Source organism: Sinocyclocheilus anshuiensis, unplaced genomic scaffold (assembly GCF_001515605.1).
Source record: "Sinocyclocheilus anshuiensis isolate Anshui unplaced genomic scaffold, SAMN03320099.WGS_v1.1 scaffold63, whole genome shotgun sequence".
Taxonomy (NCBI): Eukaryota; Metazoa; Chordata; class Actinopteri; order Cypriniformes; family Cyprinidae; genus Sinocyclocheilus; species Sinocyclocheilus anshuiensis.
Genome location: NW_015552625.1, coordinates 2218384 through 2242226, shown reverse-complemented (window position 1 = coordinate 2242226; position 23843 = coordinate 2218384). Strand labels below are relative to the sequence as shown.

Sequence of the window (23843 nt, the reverse complement as noted above, 5' to 3'; positions counted from 1 at the left end):
TCACTTTCACAACGAAACAGCGTCACACACCGCGGCCTTGAGTGAGCGGAGGCCGGAGGCCTAGAGTGACCAGCGGACTAGAGTATGCGGAGGCCAGCTTGAGTGAGCAGAGGCCAGCGGGCTTGAGAACGGCGCTAGTGGAGCGGGAGCGGGAAATGGTGAACCCGGAGCGGAGCTGGAGCCGAGTGATTAATGAACGCTTGGAGTGCGGAGGGGAAATTGTTGCCGCTCCACTCTGCTCACATACTCTGCCACGAGGTGTGTTTTGGTCATACCTGGGGGTTTGGTTTGTTTAAGGGAAAGTCCATTATTAGAGATTCTTCATGCTGACGCACATATAGCTCCCCACGCATTGTCTCAAACATCAGTACAGGGTTGACATTTTCTGTGTGATGATATTGTACTTTTAGAATAGTCACAGTCCATTGTCTTTGGTTAAATATTAATGTAAGAACAAATGTTTCTTACTTTTCATGTAAAAGAGCACTGCTGCTGAGGCCAGTGTTGCATGTCCACATAGTGGCATCTCACATGTGGGAGTAAACCAGCGTAATCCAAACCTTGCACCTTTTAAAATATATCAAAACCAAAAGCAAACATGTAAATCAGAGTTGATTGAGTATTTCAACATGCATCTCAGCAGTAGAATACCTGAGGAATAATCCATAGAATTCCGTCTTGTGATGAAAGCAGTCTCTGATAAATTCATCTCAGCAGCAATGCTCTGATAAAGATCATCTCGCAGCTCCTAAATGTATTACAGAGAAACATTTCATATTCTGATCTTTATAGCTGCTAACATGTTTAAATTAGTGCTGACAACTGATAAAAAAAAAAAATTGCCATTTTTTTCTTGAAATTAATCACAATTAATCCCACCTAACATTAATGTTTTTAAATATACATTTCAATAATTTCACATGTAATCTTCAAATAAATGTAGAAACAACATAAAGACAGTATTTTAATATTTGTTTAGTGGCATCCTTTTTATGACTAATGGCGAGTATCACTGATACCAATACTACTACTGATGTCTCTATGAAATAGATTTTTCCCCCTAATATTTCACCATTGACTATAGCCATTCAACATTAGCTACAGTATAATTGAGAGATATAAATTTTAACATAAAAAAATAACAACTAATTAAAGTGAACTTAAAACAATTTTCACATAAACCAATTATAATAAAGCAGGTAAGAAAAATACAGAAATTGACTAAAGTTATCACACACTAAAATCTAAATTAAGTATAGCTGAATCCTTAAAGCTACAAAAGTTACTGATTTCCTCTTTTTTCTTTTGTTCTTTGCAGACATCACAACAGCTGGGTCATTAGGTTTTTTGGCTGCTATTACTTTACTGCCGCTGCTGAACTTGACGCGGATCTGACACGCATGGTATTTTCTCACAACTCGAGAGATGGTCCTCACTGCAGAATACAAGATCCAGGGGGCGAGGTTGGATCCAGATCCAACTCCTCCCACGTTACATATACCTAAACCTACCCGTCTCCACCCCCTGATCCTTAAACCCACCCATCTCCACCCCTAAACCTACCCATCTCCACCCCTAAACCTACCATCTCCACCCCCTAGATGTGGATCCAACCTCGCCCCCTGGATCTTTGTTCTGCAGTGAGGGGCTACTGCAACTCGATACTATGGAATATGGAAGACCGTTAGAACCAAAACGTGTGGTACTAATGCGTTAACACATCGCGTTAACACGCAATTACGCGTTACCATGCAATTACGTGTTAACACGTAAATTGCGTTAACGCGTAAATTACGTGTTAAGCCGTAATTACGTGTTAACGCGTATCACACGTTTTGGCTCTACCAGCCTTCCATACGAGACTGAGGTCTCTGCAGAGCAAAAGTGGGTGTTTCTGACTTTGTGGGTGTTTTCAAACTGCTGCGTTTTCTAAATCATGCAATGAAAATGATGCCCCTTACCTGACCCCACCCCTAAACATACCGTCACTATGACGTGGGCCAATCGGGTAATGCCCCTCTGTTTTGGCCTCGCCCACTGATCTAGTAACTCCCATTACTTTCCTGCAGAGACCTATATTTGTGGGGAGCACAACTCTTTACCTTTTCTGGCATGCTTCAGGCCCTAAAGTCTCTAATGAACTGACGAGTTGAATCGGGTGTGTTAGATGAGGAGGACAGTACTGGGATGCTCCAGGACAGTTTTGAAAACCACTGCATTTCAGAGACATGTTCTTAAATCTGACTCATATATAACAAATACTAACATGCATGCAAAGTTTTAAGGCAGCTTTAATTGAAATTTTTTAATGCCGTTGAACTGGAAAAATTGCATGCGTTAACGCGCTAATTTTGACAGCACTAGTTTCAACAATCAGAAACTAAAAAACATAAAACTGTCTTGTGCAGTGTAATACTTACATTCTCTATAAGACATACTGCAGCAGGATTACCTTTGAATGGTAAATTAGTAAAAGAATCAACTGTAAATATTGGAATCTCCATTGCTTCTACTCTAGAGTAAAACAGCTGTAACGAGTTTAGCGTGACATTTAGCAAGTCATAGTCCAGTGCTGCTTTGAGGCTTGCTGAAACTGACCCCAGTAGTGTAACCCCCCTTTTTAAAGTTACAGGCAACACGTAATTATAAATATTATTACACAAATTAATTACATGTAATTACATGCCGGTATTTATTTATTTTTTGTTTACACTTTATTTTAAGGTGTGCTTGTTACAGTGTAATTATACATTTAAGTACCGAGTAATATTAATTAACTACATGTACTTACTATATGGTTAGGGTTAGGATTAGGGTTTGGTTTAGGGTTACTTGCATGTAATTATGCATCATTTATTGTTATTATCATAGAAAGTACATGTAACATGTAACAAGGACACTTTAAAATAATGCGTTACTTTTTTAAATATTAATACGAAGTAAAATGTATGGACACAATAAGTGCATTGTATCAAATGATTCATTAAAACGTTAGTAGCTACATAGTTAAACGACACTTGTTGATCTGGAACCACCAGTTGCAACATTAATATTTGCATTGTTGCATTTTTCCACTGTCAACACAGTCAAAAACTGAAAAATTTCCATTATTACTAAAAAAAAAATATTTTCTTCACGACTGTTATTTAGGAGGGAAAAATCGAAGGGAGTGTTCTAATTAGCTTCACTAGCCTTCACAGTCTTCCCACAGCTGTACTTGTTTGTACAGAGTTGCAGATAGATAAATGGGAGACCTCCTGGGAAAACTAGGTTGCTGCTGGAAGAGGAGTTTGTGAGGCCAGCAGGGGGTGCACACACTGTGGTGAAAAGCGCTATATAAATGTAATGAATTATTATTTATTATTATTATTATAGTCTCTTGCGGTAATACACATGGCCTCTACGTTTGATGACTCTTCCGTGATGCATGCGCCACATGCGCTTGGAGCCTCGGCTCACACGTCAGACCGTTCGGTGCGCCTGCAGCGAGGTCAGTGTCCTCTGACAGGCCGCGTTCTCGCGAGACTTCGACTCTGGACTACTGGACTATCGTTCAGGGTTACGCTTGACGGTGAGAAGCTATTTATGTATATATTTCTTCATATTTAACTTTTCATGTATAAGTTGATCATTTACACGCAATGGTGAATATATTTTGTGTACTTTGGATCGCGGAAGTGCTGGTTTTTGTTCCAGAAACTGTCAACTTGTCGGTCGTTGATTCCTGTCAGAAGAATATCTCGCTAATGTTACAGTCGTTTTGTATAAAGTTCATCAGTTTCGGTTGCGGTTTGTTTGACACATGACCGAACTGTTTTACGAATGCTATATATAACATGTAACGTTACCATGTTAGCTTGGTCTCAAGTTTAAAACCCTCCCGTATTTTGACCTACCGGTAGTGGTTGTCTAGCTGGCTAACTTAAATTGACGTTTAATATAAGGTACGGTGCAAGGTAAGCACCTTTTTCACACAAACGCAACATGTTTTGGTGTATTCCTAACTACACCAAAACATGTTGCGTTTGTGTGAAATGTCATTATTGTTTGTTTTTCTCTCTTGAAGGAAGCCACTGGCTCTTGACAACATGGCTGTCTCAAAATATATCGACTTGCCTACATAGACAGCATTTTTTGGCCGTCATACGTACGTTCCATACGTTCCAAACTCTGTTGAAATGGCCAGAAATTCTTTCTAAGTAGGCAACTTCCTGGGTTTGATGCACTGCCAACGTTGTCACTACAGAGAAAACACTAATACAAACTATTTTGATCGAGTTAAGAGTATTGACTAATTAACACAGTGCGGTCTAGGTAGGCAATTACTGGTTTTGATGCACTGCCAAGGTTGTCAAGACAGAAAAAAAAAAGACTAATACGAACTATTTTGATAGTTTAGATATGCTGTGCCTTCAAACCTAGTGAGCTGCCTATGTGTTACATTAATTTGTTTTTCAGATACAGTTCTGTCAAGGTAAACATGTCTCATAATGATGAAGGATATGTGGTACGGATCCGTGGTTTGCCTTGGTCATGCACACAGGAGGAAGTGGCCTCCTTTTTCTCTGGTATGCAAACTCTCAAACTGAAAGCATCTTTTGTAGCGCTCTGTGTGAGTTTACAGAAAAAGAGCTGCAGTTGTGATTTTCCTTTTTTTTTTTACTTACAGATTGTAACATTGCCGATGGACTACCAGGGGAGGAGCACAGGGGAAGCCTTCGTGCAGTTTGCCTCAAAGGAGATAGCAGAAAAGGCTCTGGGGAAACACAAGGAAAGAATAGGGCACAGGTGGGGCCGGCAAGACTGGGCTGGGTGCTAATGCTATCTCTAAATGTGGGGTGGGGGGGTCATGCATCTTTCTGCTCTGGAAAAAGATGGTATGATCATGTTATTATACTTAAAATGTTTAATTTTACATAACACTGTCATTAGGGGACAATATGCAGAAATATGATTTCATAATGTCATTGGGCGCAACATACTGCAGGAGCAAAGGAACCTTTTAATGAACAGGCACTTTACAATACTTTTAAGATTCCGTTTCTGTCTGAAATTGGCCTTTAGATACAGTTAAATTTTATGACTGGGCAGAATGTCAGACACTTACTACTTCTCCCTCTGGTCAATAACTGACAATAAACTGTCAGTTATTGTGATGCCATAATGAATTTAGTCAGTGGGCCCCAAGTATTGTCTTACCTGAAATCTTCCTCATTGCTGTTAAAACATTCAGCTGCCTGTACGTTTATTAACATGTTGCATTTCAAAATAAACTCAGGTACATAGAGATATTCAAAAGCAGTCAAAATGAAATGCGTGCATACTACGAAGTACCCCGGAGGATGATGGGACAGAGGCCTAGTCCATATGACAGACCCATGATGGGACGCGGGGGCTTCTTTGGGCCCGGGCCTGGAAGGGGAGGTGCTGTCCTGGACCAGATGCGCAGAGGCGATTACAGCAGCGGTATACTACTTTAATAGTGCTTTGTAACTTTATTAACTCTCACTGGGTTTTAGTTAACAAGATGGATAGCTAATTAACAAATGTGGGTTTGAATGGCTATATGCACTACCGATTCAAAAGTTTGGGCTCAGATGGAATAAAAAAAAAAAAAAGGAAATGAGTACTTTTAAACTGTGAAGGTGCATTAAATTGATCAAAAGTGATAGTAAAGAATTTATAACTTTACAAAAGATTTCTATTTTTAAATAAATGCTGATTCATCAAATAATCATTAAAAATGTATTACCCGTTCCACAAAAAAAAAGTATGTATTATAATACAAAATATTTCTTGAGCAGCAAATCAGCATATTAGAATGATTTCTGAAGGGTCATGCGACACTGAAGACTGAAGTAATGGCTGCTGAAAATTCAGCTTTCAATAGCAATAAAATTTCACAATATTGCTACTTTTTACTGTATTTCTGATCAAATAAATGCTTTGGTGAGTTTTCCTTCAAAAAAAAAATCTTACTGATCACAAACTTTTGAAAAGTTCTTTCACTGACAGGATGTAAAAAATAATAATTTGTCTCTCCTTCATAAGGATATGGTGGGTTTGAAGACTACAATGGCTTTAACAACAACTGCTTTGGTAACGGCATGTTTGAAGAGCACGTGCGTGATGATAGAGGAAGAGGAAGAATGGGGGGTCATAGCTACAGCAGCGACTCAAACTCAGGCTTTCACAGCGGTCATTTTGTGCACATGAGAGGCCTACCGTTCCGTGCTACAGAGGCGGATATCGCACATGTAAGAAACACCACAGATTTGCCATTTCTTGTGGATATTTTATTACATTATTTTGTTATACAGTGAAGTATTATTGCCCTTGTGTGAGTGTTTTATTTCTTTTTCAGTTCTTTGCCCCTTTAATTCCTGTGAGGGTGCACATTGATGTAGGACCTAATGGAAAGTCTACAGGAGAGGCAGACGTTGAGTTCGGATCTCACGAAGATGCTGTATCTGCCATGTCAAAAGACAAGAATCATATGCGTAAGTTGTCTCCAAACCTCTGTCTTAGTCAAACTGTAACACTGTCCTAATTGTTTTCAGTATCACATTTATCCTTGCACTGTTTTCCTCTCTGCAGAGCATCGTTACATTGAGCTTTTCCTGAATTCAACTTCAAGTGGGCCGTCCGAAATGGGTTAGTATGACTGCGTAGAGATTGTTGTTATGTAATAGTTTTGTTGAAGTGGATGAGAAGGTGTGAAGACAACATTCAAATCTAAGTCTTTTGTTTTGGGGGCATAAAAACACTGCAGGCCGTGGAGGAGGTTTCTATGGCAACTCTGGTGGTATGGGCTCTCGAGGAAGTGGACTAAGGGGGATGTATTGAGGATGCTTACAAATCATGCACTTTTCAACCCAAAGTTGGAACTTCCAGCTTGGAAGGTCTTTTTATATGAATATGTTTTCACATGTTCCTATGAAATATGCCCAAACTATTTTCCAGGCTTGAAGAAAATTAAATCTAAATCCATCTATATACATTGTAGTAAAGTGTAATTTCTTCAGTGTTGTCACATGAAAATATATAATAAAATATTTACAAAAATGTGAGGGGTGTACTCACTTCTGTGAGATACTGTATTTGAGCTGTTGCATATAGATTGACCGGCTACTATACATTTTGCTTAATGAATTTTATATGACATTCTGTGTTAAAGTCTAACTAAAGATATGCGCTTTGTATGTATTCTGACTCGAGTATGAATAGCTTGAAGCCCAAGTTGCGTGTGAGAGATTGTACTTTTATTTTCTTTCCCAAAGCAATAACATCATTTTGGGTGTTTACCAGTTTTTGCTGCTCAGTAAAATTTCTAATTGAAACCTGTGAAATTTACACATCCATGGAATAAAATCTTTTATTGATATATTTTATTTTTGACCTAAGAATGTTCATTGAAGACAAATGTAATGTAAAGAATAAAGTGTGACATCTTGCTTTTGGTCAAAGCTAGATGAAACATATGGCATCAGTACATTTATATATGTTTTTAATACACAGGATGATTTGTGTAGCCTTGAGTTTTGTACATTACCGTTTATACGTTTTTAAAACGTTTTGGTGGCATTTATTTAATTTTTATTTTAATATTTATTTAATATTTCACAAATACTATAAAAGTAAATAGTTAATGGTAATGTATTTTAAAGCTGGCAAAGTGGAATTTTCAGCAGCCATTACTCAAGTCTTCAGTAATTCAGACTTAAAGCTGCAGTCCGTAACTTAAACAGTAAACAGAACTGCGTGCGTCTTGCGGAAGAACATTGTAGCCGGAGCTACTTCTCTCTGTTTATGTCTATGGCGAATCACGCAGGTACTGGGCTACTCCGCAGCGGTACCTACCCGAACCAGTCTAAATAGTCCGAATATAAACACTTATTATAGGCATACCTTAGTGATTCAGGACAAGCCAAAAACACGGTTTGGAAAATGGATTCATGGTGTACTCGCTTATTATATCAATTTTGAACACAAAAAAAGTTACGGACTACAGCTTTAAGTAATTCTATACAATTTTAAACATCTATCTTCAGGCTGTGGTACATCTTTCAGCTGTAAAATCTTTACTGATTTTTGAAGTAGACATAACATTATTATTAATATTTCAAGATGAACAATTATTGAACTGAGGAAACTTAGGTTTACTTAATTACTTACAGCAGAGTTCATGTTCAAAACAGACAAACCAAAAAATATCTTACTGACCCCAAACCTTTGATTAATAGTGTGTGTACTGCAGCACCTAAATGCTAAGATCCATCACACGAGTCTTGGAATTATAATCAACTTTAGTGCTTTAAGGCATATGTATATTTTCATACATAAACGTTGTATTTCGAGTAATTATCCAAACAAACATTAGCACAAATACTCAAAGTGAGTAGTGTTCCAGTTCTGTACCAAAGTAAATCTGCAATTGTGAAATAATACCGTTTGCAGAAAAGAAACCTGAACATTATTATCTGTGCTATTTGATGTGAATCCACCTCAGTCATTCTTGAGCAGCACTGACAATATTTTTACTTGCATATACCCATAAATTTTTTGCCCATCTAGATTCAGGGAAACATTTAAAATCCCTAATTGTCAGTTTGGCTTGTTATACAGGCACACATGAATGTAAGGTTATGTATTTCAACTGAATTTGAAATATAATTGCTCAAGAAATTACATCCCTTTAAGTAACTGCATTTGCTCACTTTTGACTCTTGAGGAATGAAACCCGTTCACCCTTATATATCAAAAGTATACTTACAATGCATGGGAGTGTTGTACTAGTATAAATAATCTAAATCAGTCTACTTGCAGCCCAGATGGAGGCACTCAGAGTCATTAATCCATTTGTAAACTCATTTTCTTTCATTGCACGCTCTGTGACAAACACGGCATTGGCCATCTGCACAAGTGCCATTAAGTCTTCTCTGAGGCAACAGGCCTATGTGAAATGTAAACTTCAAACACAGAAACGTTGCATACATTTTGGTCACTTTGACGATGCTGGACAGTGCAGTCTGTGAGTTAAAGCTGATTTTGGCCCTTGTGACGATGTGCTGTCATTTCTATCTTACGTGGCATTGGAGGAGCAGCGCTGGAGGAGCAGAGCGTGGCAGGTGTCACAGACTCTCACGGGTTTGGGTGAAGCAGGGAGCGGCAGCTCATTATCCGAGCAGGCGTTGCAGAAGATCTCCCCACAGTTCCTGCAGTGGTGCTGTTCAAACAAAGACAAGCAAGAGAGCTTTCAATTAAAGGGCCTGTTGTTGTTTTTTGTGTGGTTTGGATCAGACTCAAAATGACTCCATGGGATCTTCACTACTGATATTCTGGGATTCATCCAAACAGTTGCTCTGGGTAATTTCCTTTTAGTTGTTTTTCATAGGAGTTAAATATATAAATCAGAAGTGTTCAGAGTAAGGTCCCCTTTAATGATAAAACAGGAGTAGTAACAGTTTTTTCCTGTATTGTGACACATCAAAATCAAATGGATTATCGAAATGAATAATGAATTATCAAACAAAAAAATGTAATGCAGGATTTGGTTCAATGCGTCAGTTGTTGATTGGATGGCGGCAGATCTGAATGTCAGCTTAATTGTATGAAAAGGGGCTGGGCTAAATCCGTGTCCCAATTCAGGGGCTGCATCCTAAGAAGTCCACAAATGTCGAGCTGAACGTTGTTAAATGGAAAAGTCTAGCTTGCCTATTCTTGTCGCCTAGCAACTGTGACAGCCGCATTTGACGAGCAGCAATAACATTTGAAAAGGACTTGAAACTAGAGATTACTGTTTATAAAGTTTTAAATATAGATGTATTTCTTACACAAATGCATCGATTGGCTTCAGAAGGCCTTTATTAACCCCCTGGAGCTGTGTGGAGAACTTTTTATGATGGATTTATGCTTCAAAATCTCGAACCCCATTCACTGCCATTATAAAGCTTGGAAAAGCCAGGACATTTTTTAATATAACTCAGATTTTATTTGTCTGAAAGAAAGTCATATACACCTAGGATGGCTTGAGGTTGAGTAAATCATGGGGTAATTTTCATTTTTGGGTGAACCATGTAATCTGCCATTTTCTCTCTCTCAAATAAAAAAAAGAAAGAAAGTCCTGTTGTCTCCGGGGCACGATGTCTAAGCCTTGCCACGTTGTATCCTTCTAGATCGGTACACAAAGGACTCAATTTGAGGCCGCATTTGAAGGAGACTTCGAAATGGGACAACATTTGTCGCACCACTGTGACGCATTCAATCTTGGGATGCAGCCTCTGAATTGGAACACAGCTTAAATGTTTGGAGAAGTCTGGCATGCGTCACCAGAAAGAAGTCTGTCATTTCACTGGAGGATCAAGTTATGACATTTTGGTTAATTATTAAGAGGTCCCAAAAAAATTTAACATGTATGGCTGAATCCTTCACAGTAGGATGGATAACAGGCATTTAGAATTTTTCTTTTCATTTCATGCCGACTTCAAGAGTACAGAGCATCATTTGCCAACTCGGTCTTTTATTCAGGCGTCATCTAATCCTTATTTGGAAATGTTTTCAAGTGCATAAATCCAATACGTTCCTTGTGCCAGTAAATTTCTTTATTTAGAGCAGTTGAATTAGTGTGGATGTGTGAGAATGGACAGCAAGCTGTGATAGAGACACCGTTGTGTATTACAGAATAGCATTTTGGTTCTGACCTTTCTTCTGGAGATTGAAAATTCCTTCTCACAAAGTTTGCAATGCGTAGCATCTTTGTCCTTCAGCCAGATCTGTCCACCCTGTTTAATATAAACATGTTAAACTACAGAAGGTTGATTAAATTTTGACAGTACAAAAAAACACTGTGGTGGTTTCTAATGGTACTTTGATCTATAAGCCTCATGTCTATAAACATGTTCCAGGTACTTTCTTGTTTATCTCAAACAATGTTTCAAACCTGAAGTGCCTTGTTGGCTTCTTTTATATCTTCGATTTTCAACTTTGACCTGAATAAGAAAAATGTGTATGAGTAAATAAATAACATGATTTGAAGGCTCCCAGATGACACTGATGTTTAAATCATACATACTCGCTGAGTTTGCAGCCCAGCTCCTCCAGCACCTGTTCCTGCTCCTCACAAATTCCCTTCAGCTGCGTATTCTCATCCTGCAACCTGTGAAACTCCTGAAAGGACACAAAGACACGTCAGAGCCCAATAGAGAATGTTTGTGCATTCAGCAAAACAAAAATATCCACAAAGAAGCACATTAAATGACACAAGCACTTTAGTCCTCATACAGATTTATTGTGGACCTAATGGTTACTATTAATTCTTCTTACTTTTTTGAGTCCGTTGATTTGCTGTGCTTCAGCAGTGAGTTGGGCGATGGTCTCTCGTTCTCTTTCTAAATCATTCTGTAACGTCTGCCGCCAGTCCCTTTCTATTTTCAAATCTGTTTCCAGCTGCATCCTAAATAAAAAGTGTCAATTAAAACCCACTTCCTATTTTCCACGCCAGCGTTAATGAGATGTTGTGAGACAAATTCTAAAATTCGAATTCTATTCTAGCCTTTGCAAAACTTACATTTGCTTCTCTCTCTGGGCAATCTGTTTTTGGAGACTGTCAGCTTTGTTTGTGAAGTCCTGCTTGAATTTGCGCACCCCGTCTTCGGCACCGGCACGTTCCCTCTCGGCATCCTGCAATCTGGTGTAATTCAAACCAACTGGGTAAAACTACGGCTCTGAATGTAATGGAATGGGCGGGAATGTATTGGAACATATGGGAAACAAAATAAAAAGATGGCCATAATTCAATAGCCACAATAGAGCGGGAACAAAAATACAGAGCCAGACGACAGAAATGTTGCGCTGCGGGAAAAGCCAGAAAGTTGAAACGAGTTGGCAATTTCATAAGGGTCGAGGCTACTTTGATTTTCTAACGTTTTTTTTGACAAATAATAAACAGTCACGAGTAGTTGAAAACATCAAATTTATTGAAGACGGTGATAAAAGACATGTCATATTTGTGGTTTCTTTGACTGTTAAATGTTACAGGTAAATATTTATGCTATAGAACCACAAGAAAGATTTGCTTACTAAATAGTATGTGGAAAAACAGTAAGCATCATCAAATAAAACTTAAAAAGGGGCTAGTGAAGAATGATCAACTCATCACTTTTAAGAACAAAGGCTTATCGCCACACAACTAGCGTTAAGTGACAAAGAGCAAATTTATCTTACTATCAGAAGGAAATATCTTTGACTAGTTTATATTGGTGCTCGGTATCTGTGCTAGCGCATTTTACAAATGACATAGCAAGAGTTCTTGTCTGGCTGAGTAGGTCTTTGTCGCTATTTGTTGATAAAGAACACAATGGAATTATAGGAAGGGAGAAGATGAGAAAAAAGAAATGAAAAGGGGAACAAAAAGGGAAAGAGGATGTAAATATCAGTGAATTTCAAATTCATCCCAAAGCTTTAAGAACTTATTAAGCAGTGCAGTCATAATACATCAGAAATACGATGGCGGTAAATCAACAGAGAAGAAAGGGAAGGATGAAGTGGACATGACAGCACCACGTCACCACAAGAAAATAACACAAATGCTAAAGGATGAGCGGTTAGATGATAGAAAACAATACAATGCGCCTTCAGAATACATGCATGCAAAGTCCTTTGCATGCTATAAGGTATCCGACACTTCTAGACCCTCTGAAAACCATTTCTACTGATGAAACAAAAGCACTGATGGTTCGGACGCCATCAATGCACACTAATTTGATTTAGCCTGGAAAAGCAGATATCATATCCTGAAATGCATTTACACTGGTACACTAACGGTAAGGTTTCTTAATGTTTTTTGAAAGACGTCTCTTAGGCTTGACAAGGCTGCATTTAGGCCTATATGTTAAAAAATTCAAAAGTTCAAAAGAACAGCATTTATTTGAAATAGAAATCTTTTGTATCATTAGAAATGTCTTTACTGTCACTTTTGATCATTTTAAGGTGCACTTGCTAGAAAAAAAAATCTTACTGACCTCAAACATTTGAATGGTAGTATATGCTACTTTCTGGAAACAAAAATCTGAATTAATCTGAATTTAAATTAAACAAAGCCTTACTTAAAACTTTGAACTGGCCATAAATGTTTTGAAATGTTTTTATATACATCATATAAATACAAGGTTAGAATCAGGCTAAACAAAATATTCTAATTTCATTCAAATAAGCACTTGAAACACTCAAAAGTGACTGAAAATCTTTTGAATGCACTTCAGGAGTATGATGACGACTAAACGTTATGATCGACATGAATCAAAATAAATTAGAAACTGCTTCTCACCTTTGTTCTAGCTGTTTCATAGTTGCTGTTATCTGATTGGTCTTCTCCTCCAACCGTGCGATCATGTCATTTTTTTGTCCCATGTTGTCATCTGAAGACTGTTGAAGAATAAATCGATTGATTAAAGTGTATTTTAGCCACAAATTGTGTAGAAAACTTAATAAAAAATATGTTTTACCTGCATTTTTTGGTACATCTCCACATTGATGGCTTTAACTTCATCTAATTGGTGCCGAAGTCCAATCAGAGTGTCTTGCTTTTCATGGATGTCCTTTTCTAACAGTTTCATGGCCATTTCCATCTCCTGCTTCATGCTCACTTGCACAACCAGCTCGTTCTCCACATCCTTGAGCACAGATACATTCAAAAACAGGTTTGACCTCTTCTTAGTGCCAGTGTGCCACTGCACAATCTGAATAGCAGGTTGCTTTTTTTTAATATATAAACACAGACCTGCCTGAGTTGACATTCTTCTTTAAGTTGGCGTCTTGCCTCGTTGTACATTTCATCCAGGCCCTGCCTTGACTGCTTATACGTGTCAAGCTCACAGTTCAAATCTCCTTCTGCAATCTGAATAGAGTACAGTAAAAACAGCAATTATAGTATATATTGAATACTGTGTATCTTACAGATAACATTTTTCACACATTAATAATATTTTTATTGATTTAAACATATATGGATCACAAAAACTGGCAGAATGTTCTTCAGGAACACATAATATAATGTTTATAAGAAGTATATAATACGTTTGTGTGCATGAACTACTACTATCTGCCTGATGTATGTTGTATACAAACACATTAAAATCACACAACAGTACCTCAAGACGCTGCTGTGTTTTCATAAGAATTACTGAATTTTCTGTTCTTAGTTGGTGGTTCTCTTCTTGTAATTTAATTATGTTGTTTTTTGCTATTGCCAACTGTAATAAAAATGATGACAGCAACAAGTTAGTATAGAATACTTCTATTTCACAGATAAGACTTATTCTTCTCAAAAAATCAAACAGTACCTCTTCGATGAGTTTGGAGTTGGATTTTTCTAAGGACTCCACGCGTCCCTGTAAGACTTGAACTGTAGAACTTTGACCAAGACAAAGTTTTAGATAAAATTCATAAGCACTCATACCAAAATTTTAAAGTGCTTTGGTAGATTAATCTGCTTTTAAAAGCCACAATCACTCATCCTAAATATATCACAGAAGTTTTAGAAAGAGCATGAACTTACTTCAGCTGCCTATTTAATTCTTCAACATAGTTCTTCTGATCCAAAATAGCTGCAATTTGTCCATTTCTATTAAAAACATATTTATGATGGAGGTTAATTGAACAGCATAATACATCAATGTAATTATAATGATTTAACGTAATCAATTATTGTCTACAAAGTATACTTTCTACCTTTCTTCACTTCTGTAGTCATCAATGTCATTCTTCAAGTACATGGAGAAGTCTATTACACCAACCTGTGAACTCCAATACAAGGCATTAATATTTCTCAAATATAAGCCAGACGGCAGGTTATTAAAAATGGCCAATACACAACGCTCATACTTGTGTATCGAGGTCCTCGCCCTTCACACATAAGTTGGCATCTATGACGTTAAGTCCCACCAGGAGACCAACGATGACGGCTCCCTCCTCCTCCAGCATCACTGCCGAGTTCTCATAGAACTCACTGCAAATGCACACACACAAATGCTTTGACATTTATCACTAGTTTATTAGTATCAAAACAAAAAATATAAATACGTTAGATGGATAGAAAAAGACAATTTTCTATGGATGCAGCTTAAATATGGATGCTACCAAATATGATCACTTCAATATAACTGTCCAAATTCTAGCTCCATTTATTCAGTCTAAAAAAAAAAAAAAAAGGAGAAGCCACATGGTCTATAAAAACATAAATATCTTTGCCTCATATTGATCAAGCCATGAAATTGCAATGTGTTGATTTTCCATTGTAAAAGAATTGCATTACATAGAATTTATTGTGTTCCCAAAGCCTTAAAGGGATTCTCCACCCCAAAATGAAAATTTTGTCATTAATCACTTACCCACATGTCGTTCCAAACCCGTAAAAGCTTCATTCGTCTTCGGAACACGATTTAAGATATTTTGGATGAAAACCGGGAGGCTTGTGACTGTCCCATTGACTGCCAAGTAAATTACACTGTCAAGGTCCAGAAAAGTATGAAAGACATAGTCACAATAAAATTTTGTCATTAATCACTTACCCCCATGTCGTTCCAAACCCGTAAAAGCTTTGTTCGTCTTCGGAACACAATTTAAGATATTTCGGATAAAAACCGGGAGGCTTGTGACTGTCCGATTGACTGCCAAGTAAATTACACTGTCAAGGTCCAGAAAAGTCTAAAAGACATTGTCAGAATAGTCCATCTGCCATCAGTGGTTCAACCATAACGTTATGAAGCGACGAGAATACTTTTTGTGCGTGAAGAAAACAAAAATAACGACTTTATTTAACAATTCGTCTCCTCCGCATCACCGTAGCACCATTTTGGAGAATAACCACTGAACGCAAGCAGCGTATGCTATTCTGTGTCAGCCACGACACAAGGATAAGTTTTTTACGTGTATTTACGCTTTGATTTGAACAAAAACAGCGCATCCGTGCAGCGCGGCTGACACAGAAGAGCGTACGCTGCTTGCGTTCAGTGGTCAATCTCCAAAATGGCGCTATGGTGATGCGGAGAGACACACAGGAGACGAATTGTTGAATAAAGTCGTTATTTTTGTTTTCTTCGCGGACAAAAAGTATTCTCGTCGCTTCATAACGTTACAGTTGAACCACTGATGGCAGATGGACTATTGTGATGATGTCTTTCATACTTTTCTGGACCTTGACAGTGTAATTTACTTGGCAGTCAATGGGACAGTCACAAGCCTCCCGGTTTTCATCCAAAATATCTTAAATTGTGTTCCGAAGACGAACAAAGCTTTTACGGGTTTGGAACGACATGGGGGTAAGTGATTAATGACAAAATTTTCATTTTGGGGTGGAGTAATCCTTTAAAAATGCCTTTTGACAGCATGCACAAAGGTAATACATTTTTAAATAATATTTATTCTCTTTATTATAGTCGTGGAGTAACCGATCAAAAATTTGGGGTCAATAAGATTTTTCTTTTTTATGAATACTTTTATTCGCCAAGGATGCATTAAATTGATCAAATGCGACAGTAAATACATAATAGTCATATGCAGCTCTTTTGAACTTTCTATTCATCAAAGAATCCTGAAAAAGAAAATTTTATGATTTCCACAAAAATATTAAGCAGATCAACTGTTTTCAACATTGATAATAATAAGAAAGGTTTTAAGAACAGCAAATCTGCATATTAGAATGATTTCTGAAGGATCATGTGACACTGAAGACTGGAGTAATGACTGCTGAAAATTCTGCTTTCATTACAGGAATAAATTACATTTTAAAATATATTACAATCGAAAACAGTTCTTTTATATATATTCTTTTATTTTAAAAAAACCTTGCTACGTGTACTGCGTTAAGCTAACCGAGACTTGTCATAGCGCTTGCATATTACTGCTCCTTTGTTGGTTTTGATTGCTTCTTCTATTGTCAACATTTGTAAGTCGCTTTGGATAAAAGCGTCTGCTAAATGACTCAATGTAAATGTTTTAAACTGTAAGAATACTTCACAATAATACTGTTTTAACGTTTATCAAAAAAATGCAGCCTTAGTGAACATAAGTGACTTCTTTCAAAATAATTTAAAAAGTCATCGCGACCACACACTTTTGAATGGTAGTGCATATAAAATTATACTTTTAAATCTCAGTCAGTAGAAGCAGAAATAATTTTTTAGATGGCTACAAGTGATGCACACCCTCTAGTGAGCACTGCTCATTGCACTCTAATGGCCTGAGCAGGAAACACAACACTAGTTAGTCTCAGACACAATTTATCACTTCTCAGATTACTAATACCCCACCACAACTGTTGTGACAAAGGAACAAAGAATGAATTACAGGAAAATACTAACCTAAGAATATCTTTCCTGGTGATGAGGAGACGTAGGTAATCTGCTAATTTCTTCTGCATCAGTGCCAGTCTCAGCCATGCTCTGGCTCTGCCCAGAGGTGTCCTAGCAAACACGTACAGACATGTTCGGCTTGATTTAAAAATCATAGCTAGATAGATAGATAGATAGATAGTGACAGACAGACAGACAGACAGATAGTGATATGCTTGATTCTGGAAATAGTCTTTTCTTGCAGTTGCAAGTTTCAGTTATGTCAGGGAACTAGAACTGAAATTTGCACTTCCCTATTCTGAATGGCACATTTCTTATTGTACTGAGGAATAACTGTGAGAAAGCATTTGTATATTTATATAGTAGTGGGCTTGATAGCTTTTTTTAGAGCATTTGAAATATATAAAATTGAAATGCTACAGATGTGTGTGCAATGTAATCAATGTAACCGTAAGCTGAACATTGTGCACTGAACATACTTAAGGCCAGGAAGGTCTCGTACACTGGCTGCGATTTCGCCTGCTTCTGGGCAGAGCTTCTCAACCATCTCCAGAGGCCCCCACAACGACTTGTTGTATCCAAGAAACGATTTCTTCACTGGGAGATGGAGACAAACATGTTTGTTAAGCAACTCAGGGTCACAATATGTAATACAGAGTATGCAAAAGCTTTGATGAAACACTCAAAATAGTATTCAAATTTTGTTGCAGCACTGGCTCATGGACAAGAACGTCAGATGATGTGTCATCTGAGAATGAACAAAAAAAGCATTTCCTCGTTTTCTTTTCCTATAATAGATAAACATGGCATAACAGTGGCTGCTATCTGTCAGGTGCCTAAGAACAACACTAACATAGGCCTATAGGTAATATAAAAGAGATATTGATAACAGAGAATGTTTAACACTAAATCAGATATTCTACCAAAAAGCAAGCATATAAAGACTTTAAATGATTATGATGTTGTGTATAACAGTTGTGGTTAACAGATGGTTCTCTGTGGCTGGCTGTTCGGTGATAACTGAACATAATGTACCTTTGAGACCGTGCTTTAGGCAGTGCTCCATGACAACAAAGAACTGTTGCAGAGGCGGGTAGTCAGAGTCCAAAGTTCGTCCAAAGCTCAGAGCCGACTCGATCAGGCCTTTGATGCTAAGCTTTGCCATATTAAGCAAATTCGCTCGTTCCATTGCCATAGGATCTCGAAATGCTGGAAGACACAAAGCCCACAGACTAATTTATCCCAGAATTATAGCATTATTATGGTAGAAGGACATGACAATGAAAAATAACAACCACAACTCATCACAGTGCTTTAACCTCTGGCTGTTTCTTTAGAACATGTGACCACACTTTGCATGGCAGAGTTTAAATTTTAACAAACCCTTAAAGCGCTTTCACTGGTTTTGACTGTACTTTCATTCACCAGGCCTTAACAGCAGCATTTCACTTTTTGTTTTGTGTTTCAACAACAAATACTGCACAAATGATATACTAATCAGTTTTGAATTGTCAGTGATACATTGGACTCTGTTTTTATCATCAGGTGAATCAATAATTCTTATGCAAACATATTCAGACATGCTCTGTCGAACAATACTGACACTGTGGTAATCTACTTCCCTCTTATGTCGGTTGGTTCCCATTTCCAATTTATTTGGATATTATTATTTGAATTAAGCCTTATTCAGTCAGATTTCTGGTGTAAATAACTTCATATGTTGTGCATTTCTCCACTCTTCTTAATGTTATTATTAAATTAATTCACCATCAGTTTGGTCATTTGTCATGATCATTGGAGGGGGGTAAACACCAATCACGAAAAACCAATAGCGTATTAATTTGGCTGATTGGCCTATCTAATCAGTAAAATAAATTTTGTACAGTAACTGTATGAATGAACTGGTGCTTTGTAGTCTTAAAACAACAAGATTTATTAGATGCACAAATTAATACAAACCAACAAGGCACACTCTTCATGACATCATACCACTATGACATCATGCAGAAAATGTTGTATGGCAAGCCATTTTAATAAATGTCTTAAAACTAATATAACTACTATGTATTTCTGTAACTGTTACTAGTAATTACCAGTAAGTATTATTTAGTACATGACTAGTATATTTTTCAATTTCACTACAGACTAATTATTACATATTCATACTTATTCTTTATCTCCTAGGCACTGTTTCCATAATTTCAAACATTTGCTTTTTGGTTGTTTTTTGTTATCATTAGTCTGAATGTATACTTTATAGTTCAATTAAAAATCTCACTTGTAAGATTAAAAATGTTACTAGTAACAATCAGAACACATGACTATTTGAATAGTGAGAGATAACTAAACAATATAGTAGTAGTATCTCTTACTAGTAAAAATGGAATAGCTATTAGCAACAATTGTATTTACATAGGTCTTCTAATCAGAAGTGAACAGCTGATACATAACAGCACAGATCCAAATAGAATTCAATGGAAAAAGGTGCAATTTGTTACCAGTAATAATGGACTAGTTAGCCTGCTTCACACACCATTGGGATGCTGACTAGTACCAATGGGATATATAATACTTAAGACAACTAACTAAATAGATTTTAATCCGTGTATATATACATTTTACTAGTCATTTAAAATAAGTACTAGAAACAAAACAGCTAGTTTTAAGCAAACAATGTTAAAACGGCTTGCCATACACGTAGGCTCTGCATCTGATCAACTGAATCCCGACTTCAGCCACGGGCTTTAATGTTATCCATAACCTACCCTTGGCATCCCATTCTTCGGCAAAAGGCGACGTTTTGGGCTCTGGCACTTTGGGCAAGACGTGAATGCCACCCGAGAAGGTTTCTGACGCTTTTCTGGCTAATGCGAATATGGGCGCCTGCCATCTCCCGTCTCCAGATTTCATGGCAGCGCTGCTCGTTTTCTCACCGGCGACCGATTTATCCTCCTGCAATCTGAGGATACCGAACACTTGCGCTCTCTCTTTGTTGTTCTCTGCTTCTGCCAACACAAGGTCCTGTTCTGCAGGTGTCGCCATCGTTAACGAGAATATCATACAGTTTAGGATAACGCTTCACCTAACCACCACGGCGGTGATGTGTTGAGCGGCATTGATAAACAGTTAACGACGTAATTCAAGCTCTTTCCCTTGTGATGTTCCTTGTCAACGCCCCAAAGGCGACGTATGTTTTCCATTCATATGATCATGATGTCTTTTGCGAACAGATGGCTAGATTGTAGATTTGTTTACACCCGGGCACTCCTGCACGATCCGTCTGCAGCAAAGGGGTGGGTGGGTGGTGTCATAACGTTAAAAAAGACGTAATTCAGTGGAAGAGTATGGATATACTACCCTCTACCGCTTGTATGGAACATTGTCCTGAACTAATAAATATTTCATTTAGAAAATTATGAAATAATCACGGGTTATAACAGCCTTAACACATAATATTTATTAAATTATTATGGTTTATCGTGATAATGGGGGAAAACATGGGGTAATTATAATAATTGGTCGTGATTCGTTCGTGAAAGAATTTGTGTTTTAAAACAAAGTGAAAAGTTCTAATCATGCACTGTCTCATTCGCTTCTTTCCCTTTTAAGGTGAGTGACTGCGGTTTTTTTTTTCAAGACAAAACTTAAGAAAAACTCTTAAATGAGGTCTCTCTTATTAGAATGCAAATTTGAATAAATTAAACTCGATTTGATCGTGTCCGACTGGCGTTGCATCTAAGATGCATACTTCCATACTGTATGTCCCCATTCACAGCATACAGTAGGCAAAAAGTACCCGGATGACATAGTACTTCCACCAATTCTGGAGTGCACATTTAATGGATACTTTTCTATCCCATGAAGCCACAGCTGGAGAGGATTTGTGAATAGCAGTGATGCGACTGGTACTGGCGGTTGTACTGTGTCTGAATTTCATATAGAACATACTTTTTTGGCAGTCACAAGTAGTACCTACTAGACAATATGTGATTTCGGACCCATCTTTGTTTTTGCTTTAACAAATCATCAAACAAAATCATTTCAGCACAAAACTCATCACCACAAACTAGCATAAGGTGCGGTCAGGCGCAAAATTGTCTTTTGTCAATAATGTAGTGATGTATGAAACAGCTCACACAGAAGTCACTTTTAAACCAAGCAGATTTCTGTTAGTCAACGCGACGAATTAGTTGCGAAATTTGCACTGGGAATTTTTTTGCCATTATATGATATTCCTGACCGAGTGTATTCCTATTGAAATTTACTGGTTTTTGCTTAAAGGGGTCATATGATGTTGCTTAAAATAACATTATTTTGTGTATTTGGTGTACAGTCTGTGAGTCAGAACAGCCGGCATTGTAGTCTACTCTACCAGGAGCAGGAAACAGTCCTCCATAAAATGTGCTGCACACATCTGAATATTTGGGTTAAACTGTTCTGGAACAGTGTTGTAAATACAACTTAACCACTGATTTCTAGTCGTGTCCTCTTTTGGAAGGCCAAACAAAGTAGTTTCGCTTTCACAACGAAACACAGCGTCACACACGGTGGGCTAGAGTGAGCGGCGGCGGGCGGGCTTGCGGCAACCACATGTGACGACCCCGGGCCGGACTTTGCTTCATCCACGGTGAAAGCCGATCTGGCGATCCACAGCGCGAAGTTGATGTATTTCCTCAGCGACCAGCATGGATCAGCTCTAGGCATGACGAAGCGGATATCGTCCTCTTATCGTATAACGATAAAGATATAGTTCTAAAAAACGTTCTCAATATTAAAGAATAGCAGAGTTCACACCACAGCTACAACGATAAAGGCACAGAGTAACGATATCATTGGAATCACTTCCAGAATGATTATTTCCAGCTGATGAACGATAAAATCTTTAACACCCAATCAGAATCCATCCTGCTATCTCGAGCTGGAGAATTTAAAGCGGCAGACGCGTGTGCGCTTAGAATAAACAGACGATATCGTCCGCTGGTGTGGACGCTAATATCGTTATCTTTATAGTTAACATTCTTGGTGTGAATGGGGCTTAACTCTTTCAAAAAGATTCAAGTCACTGGGATCAATCACAATCCCCACTATAAATTTTGAGTTAATTCAATTAAAAGTAACTTATTTTTGAACTAACACTTCTGACACTGAGGAATTTAAACTTGTGCTTTAAAATAAACACTAACAACCTCTGCTGACAACCACCTCACTGGTGCTGAGTCAGGATTATTCTCCGTGAAGAGTAGGGTGTCACCATACTATGCTAGTTACAATGGGGTGGGTCTGCAGTTCCAAACAATTATAACTTATATAATTTCTATTGTTTAACTTAGTATATGAAGTTCTAGAAGCTTACCTTGACTGTAGGTCAAACGCTCCATACTTTCGCTATGGGTGATGCCCCACCGGTGGAGGCTCTGAGGGGAATACATGACTGCTGCTCCACAACCCCTTTCAGGGTGAAGACTGAAGATGAACGTCTTGTTTCTCAGTGAGCCCTGAATACACTGAACACATACAGACAATACAAGGGTGGTTAACATTTAAACATCACTTACTTATGTCTAACTGAACTAATAGCATACCTATTGTCATTTATCTGTAACTAACTGAAATTGCAGAAAATAAAAGACGACTGTTGCATACAGCTGATGACCTACATCCAGACTCGGTCACAAACTCAACATGTTTCTGTTGTTTTCTGCTGATCTGGATCTGGCTATCATATGACTCTGATTTCCTGCACCACTGTCCCGCCTCACATGGAAGGAAATGTATGCACATTCGTACTGAGCAGACAAAACACCTTAAGATTTCAGTGCAGTAAACATTTAAAGCTGATAACAACATGAATTCAAACATCTCATGCTTTGTCATCTGGCTTAGGCACTTACTTCTGCTTTAAAATGTAAATGAATCACTCAGTGGTGCTGCAGCAACATAATAATACACACTTACCCCTTTTATGTCTACACCCTCTGCTGGTGTTCTTCTTGTACTATTGGGCTGGGAAAGCTGATTAAATGAGGTGCAACCATTTGCTGCATTAGCGGGCAGTTGGGAGGAGATGTCTCTTGCTGGAACAGCTGAGTGCGTTGGGTGCAGGGTAGCAGAGGCGTCAAACAAAGGGGGCGGGACATGTAAGCATACTTGCCAGCCAATAAGTGTGGAGCTGCAGGCTACTCAGGAAGTGGGATTCTGAATGATACTGCACTGCAAGAGTAAGAAGCATGAATGTGACAGGCATACCACTAAGTATTATGCACAATGCTTATTGCAGCTGCATTTTGTGTGATGATTTTGTGTAAATGCATGCACATTTCAGAGAAAATAATGAATATACTTTATTGTTAAAAGAAATTAATACTTTTATTCAGCAAGGATATATTCAACCCTGTTTTTGGAGGGCCACTGACCTGCAGTGTTTAGCACCAACTCTAATTAAACACATCTGAAGCAACATAACTGTAATACTTTTAATAATATGAAATGTTTCCT

General features: G+C 37.9%; 3 protein-coding genes across 7 annotated transcripts in view; 1 reads left to right on the top strand and 2 right to left on the bottom strand.

The window, feature by feature from the left end:
- Window positions 1–2579, bottom strand: part of LOC107666548 (phenazine biosynthesis-like domain-containing protein) — a 7079-nt gene extending 4500 nt beyond the window's left edge. The window contains exons 1-4 of the mRNA XM_016457940.1: window positions 2421–2579; window positions 652–748; window positions 469–567; window positions 276–385 (exon numbers count right to left, since the gene is read on the bottom strand). Of these exons, the coding sequence (XP_016313426.1) occupies window positions 276–385; window positions 469–567; window positions 652–748; window positions 2421–2504 (390 nt within the window). The 5' untranslated portion in view covers window positions 2505–2579. The remainder of the gene's footprint in view (window positions 1–275; window positions 386–468; window positions 568–651; window positions 749–2420) is intronic.
- Window positions 1–6979, top strand: part of hnrnph3 (heterogeneous nuclear ribonucleoprotein H3 (2H9)) — an 11756-nt gene extending 4777 nt beyond the window's left edge. The window contains exons 1-6 of one of the 3 annotated variants that reach the window (XM_016457937.1): window positions 4680–4788; window positions 5279–5466; window positions 6052–6257; window positions 6365–6500; window positions 6598–6654; window positions 6773–6979. In XM_016457937.1, coding sequence (XP_016313423.1) covers window positions 4685–4788; window positions 5279–5466; window positions 6052–6257; window positions 6365–6500; window positions 6598–6654; window positions 6773–6846 — 765 coding nt within the window. In that variant the 5' untranslated portion in view covers window positions 4680–4684 and the 3' untranslated portion in view covers window positions 6847–6979. Of the gene's footprint in view, window positions 1–4679; window positions 4878–5278; window positions 5467–6051; window positions 6258–6364; window positions 6501–6597; window positions 6655–6772 lie in introns of those variants that run through there. The other 2 variants (XM_016457938.1, XM_016457939.1) reach the window with 2 other exon arrangements.
- Window positions 6980–8207: 1228 nt separating this feature from the next.
- rufy2 (RUN and FYVE domain containing 2) lies at window positions 8208–23543 on the bottom strand. Of its 3 annotated transcripts, XM_016457920.1 has the most exons (19): window positions 23304–23543; window positions 22702–22852; window positions 18384–18557; window positions 17828–17945; window positions 17358–17459; window positions 14881–15004; window positions 14728–14792; window positions 14555–14620; window positions 14340–14409; window positions 14148–14249; window positions 13778–13894; window positions 13503–13670; window positions 13325–13422; window positions 11567–11686; window positions 11323–11452; window positions 11072–11166; window positions 10940–10988; window positions 10701–10781; window positions 8208–9226 (listed from the first exon to the last, which is right to left on the bottom strand). In XM_016457920.1, exons 2-19 carry the CDS (start codon window positions 22775–22777, stop codon window positions 9083–9085), a joined length of 1899 nt encoding a protein of 632 aa, XP_016313406.1. In that variant the 5' UTR covers window positions 22778–22852; window positions 23304–23543; the 3' UTR covers window positions 8208–9082. The 3 variants fall into 3 exon arrangements, with proteins under 3 accessions (XP_016313406.1, XP_016313405.1, XP_016313407.1); XM_016457919.1 differs by lacking the exons at window positions 22702–22852; window positions 23304–23543 and adding an exon at window positions 20114–20633; XM_016457921.1 differs by lacking the exons at window positions 8208–9226; window positions 10701–10781; window positions 10940–10988; ... (3 more) ...; window positions 22702–22852; window positions 23304–23543 and adding exons at window positions 11946–12333; window positions 20114–20633.
- Window positions 23544–23843: the final 300 nt, after the last annotated feature.

Coding starts and splice junctions, on each gene's coding strand:
- rufy2 (XM_016457919.1), bottom strand. CDS start 20,408: ATGATATTCTCGTTAACGATGGCGACACCTGCAGAACAGGACCTTGTG. Junction 15,005..17,357: donor ACCAGGAAAGATATTCTTAG/GTTAGTATTTTC, acceptor GTGCATTTGCAG/TGAGTTCTATGAGAACTCGG. Junction 14,621..14,727: donor GACTACAGAAGTGAAGAAAG/GTAGAAAGTATA, acceptor TGTTTTTAATAG/AAATGGACAAATTGCAGCTA.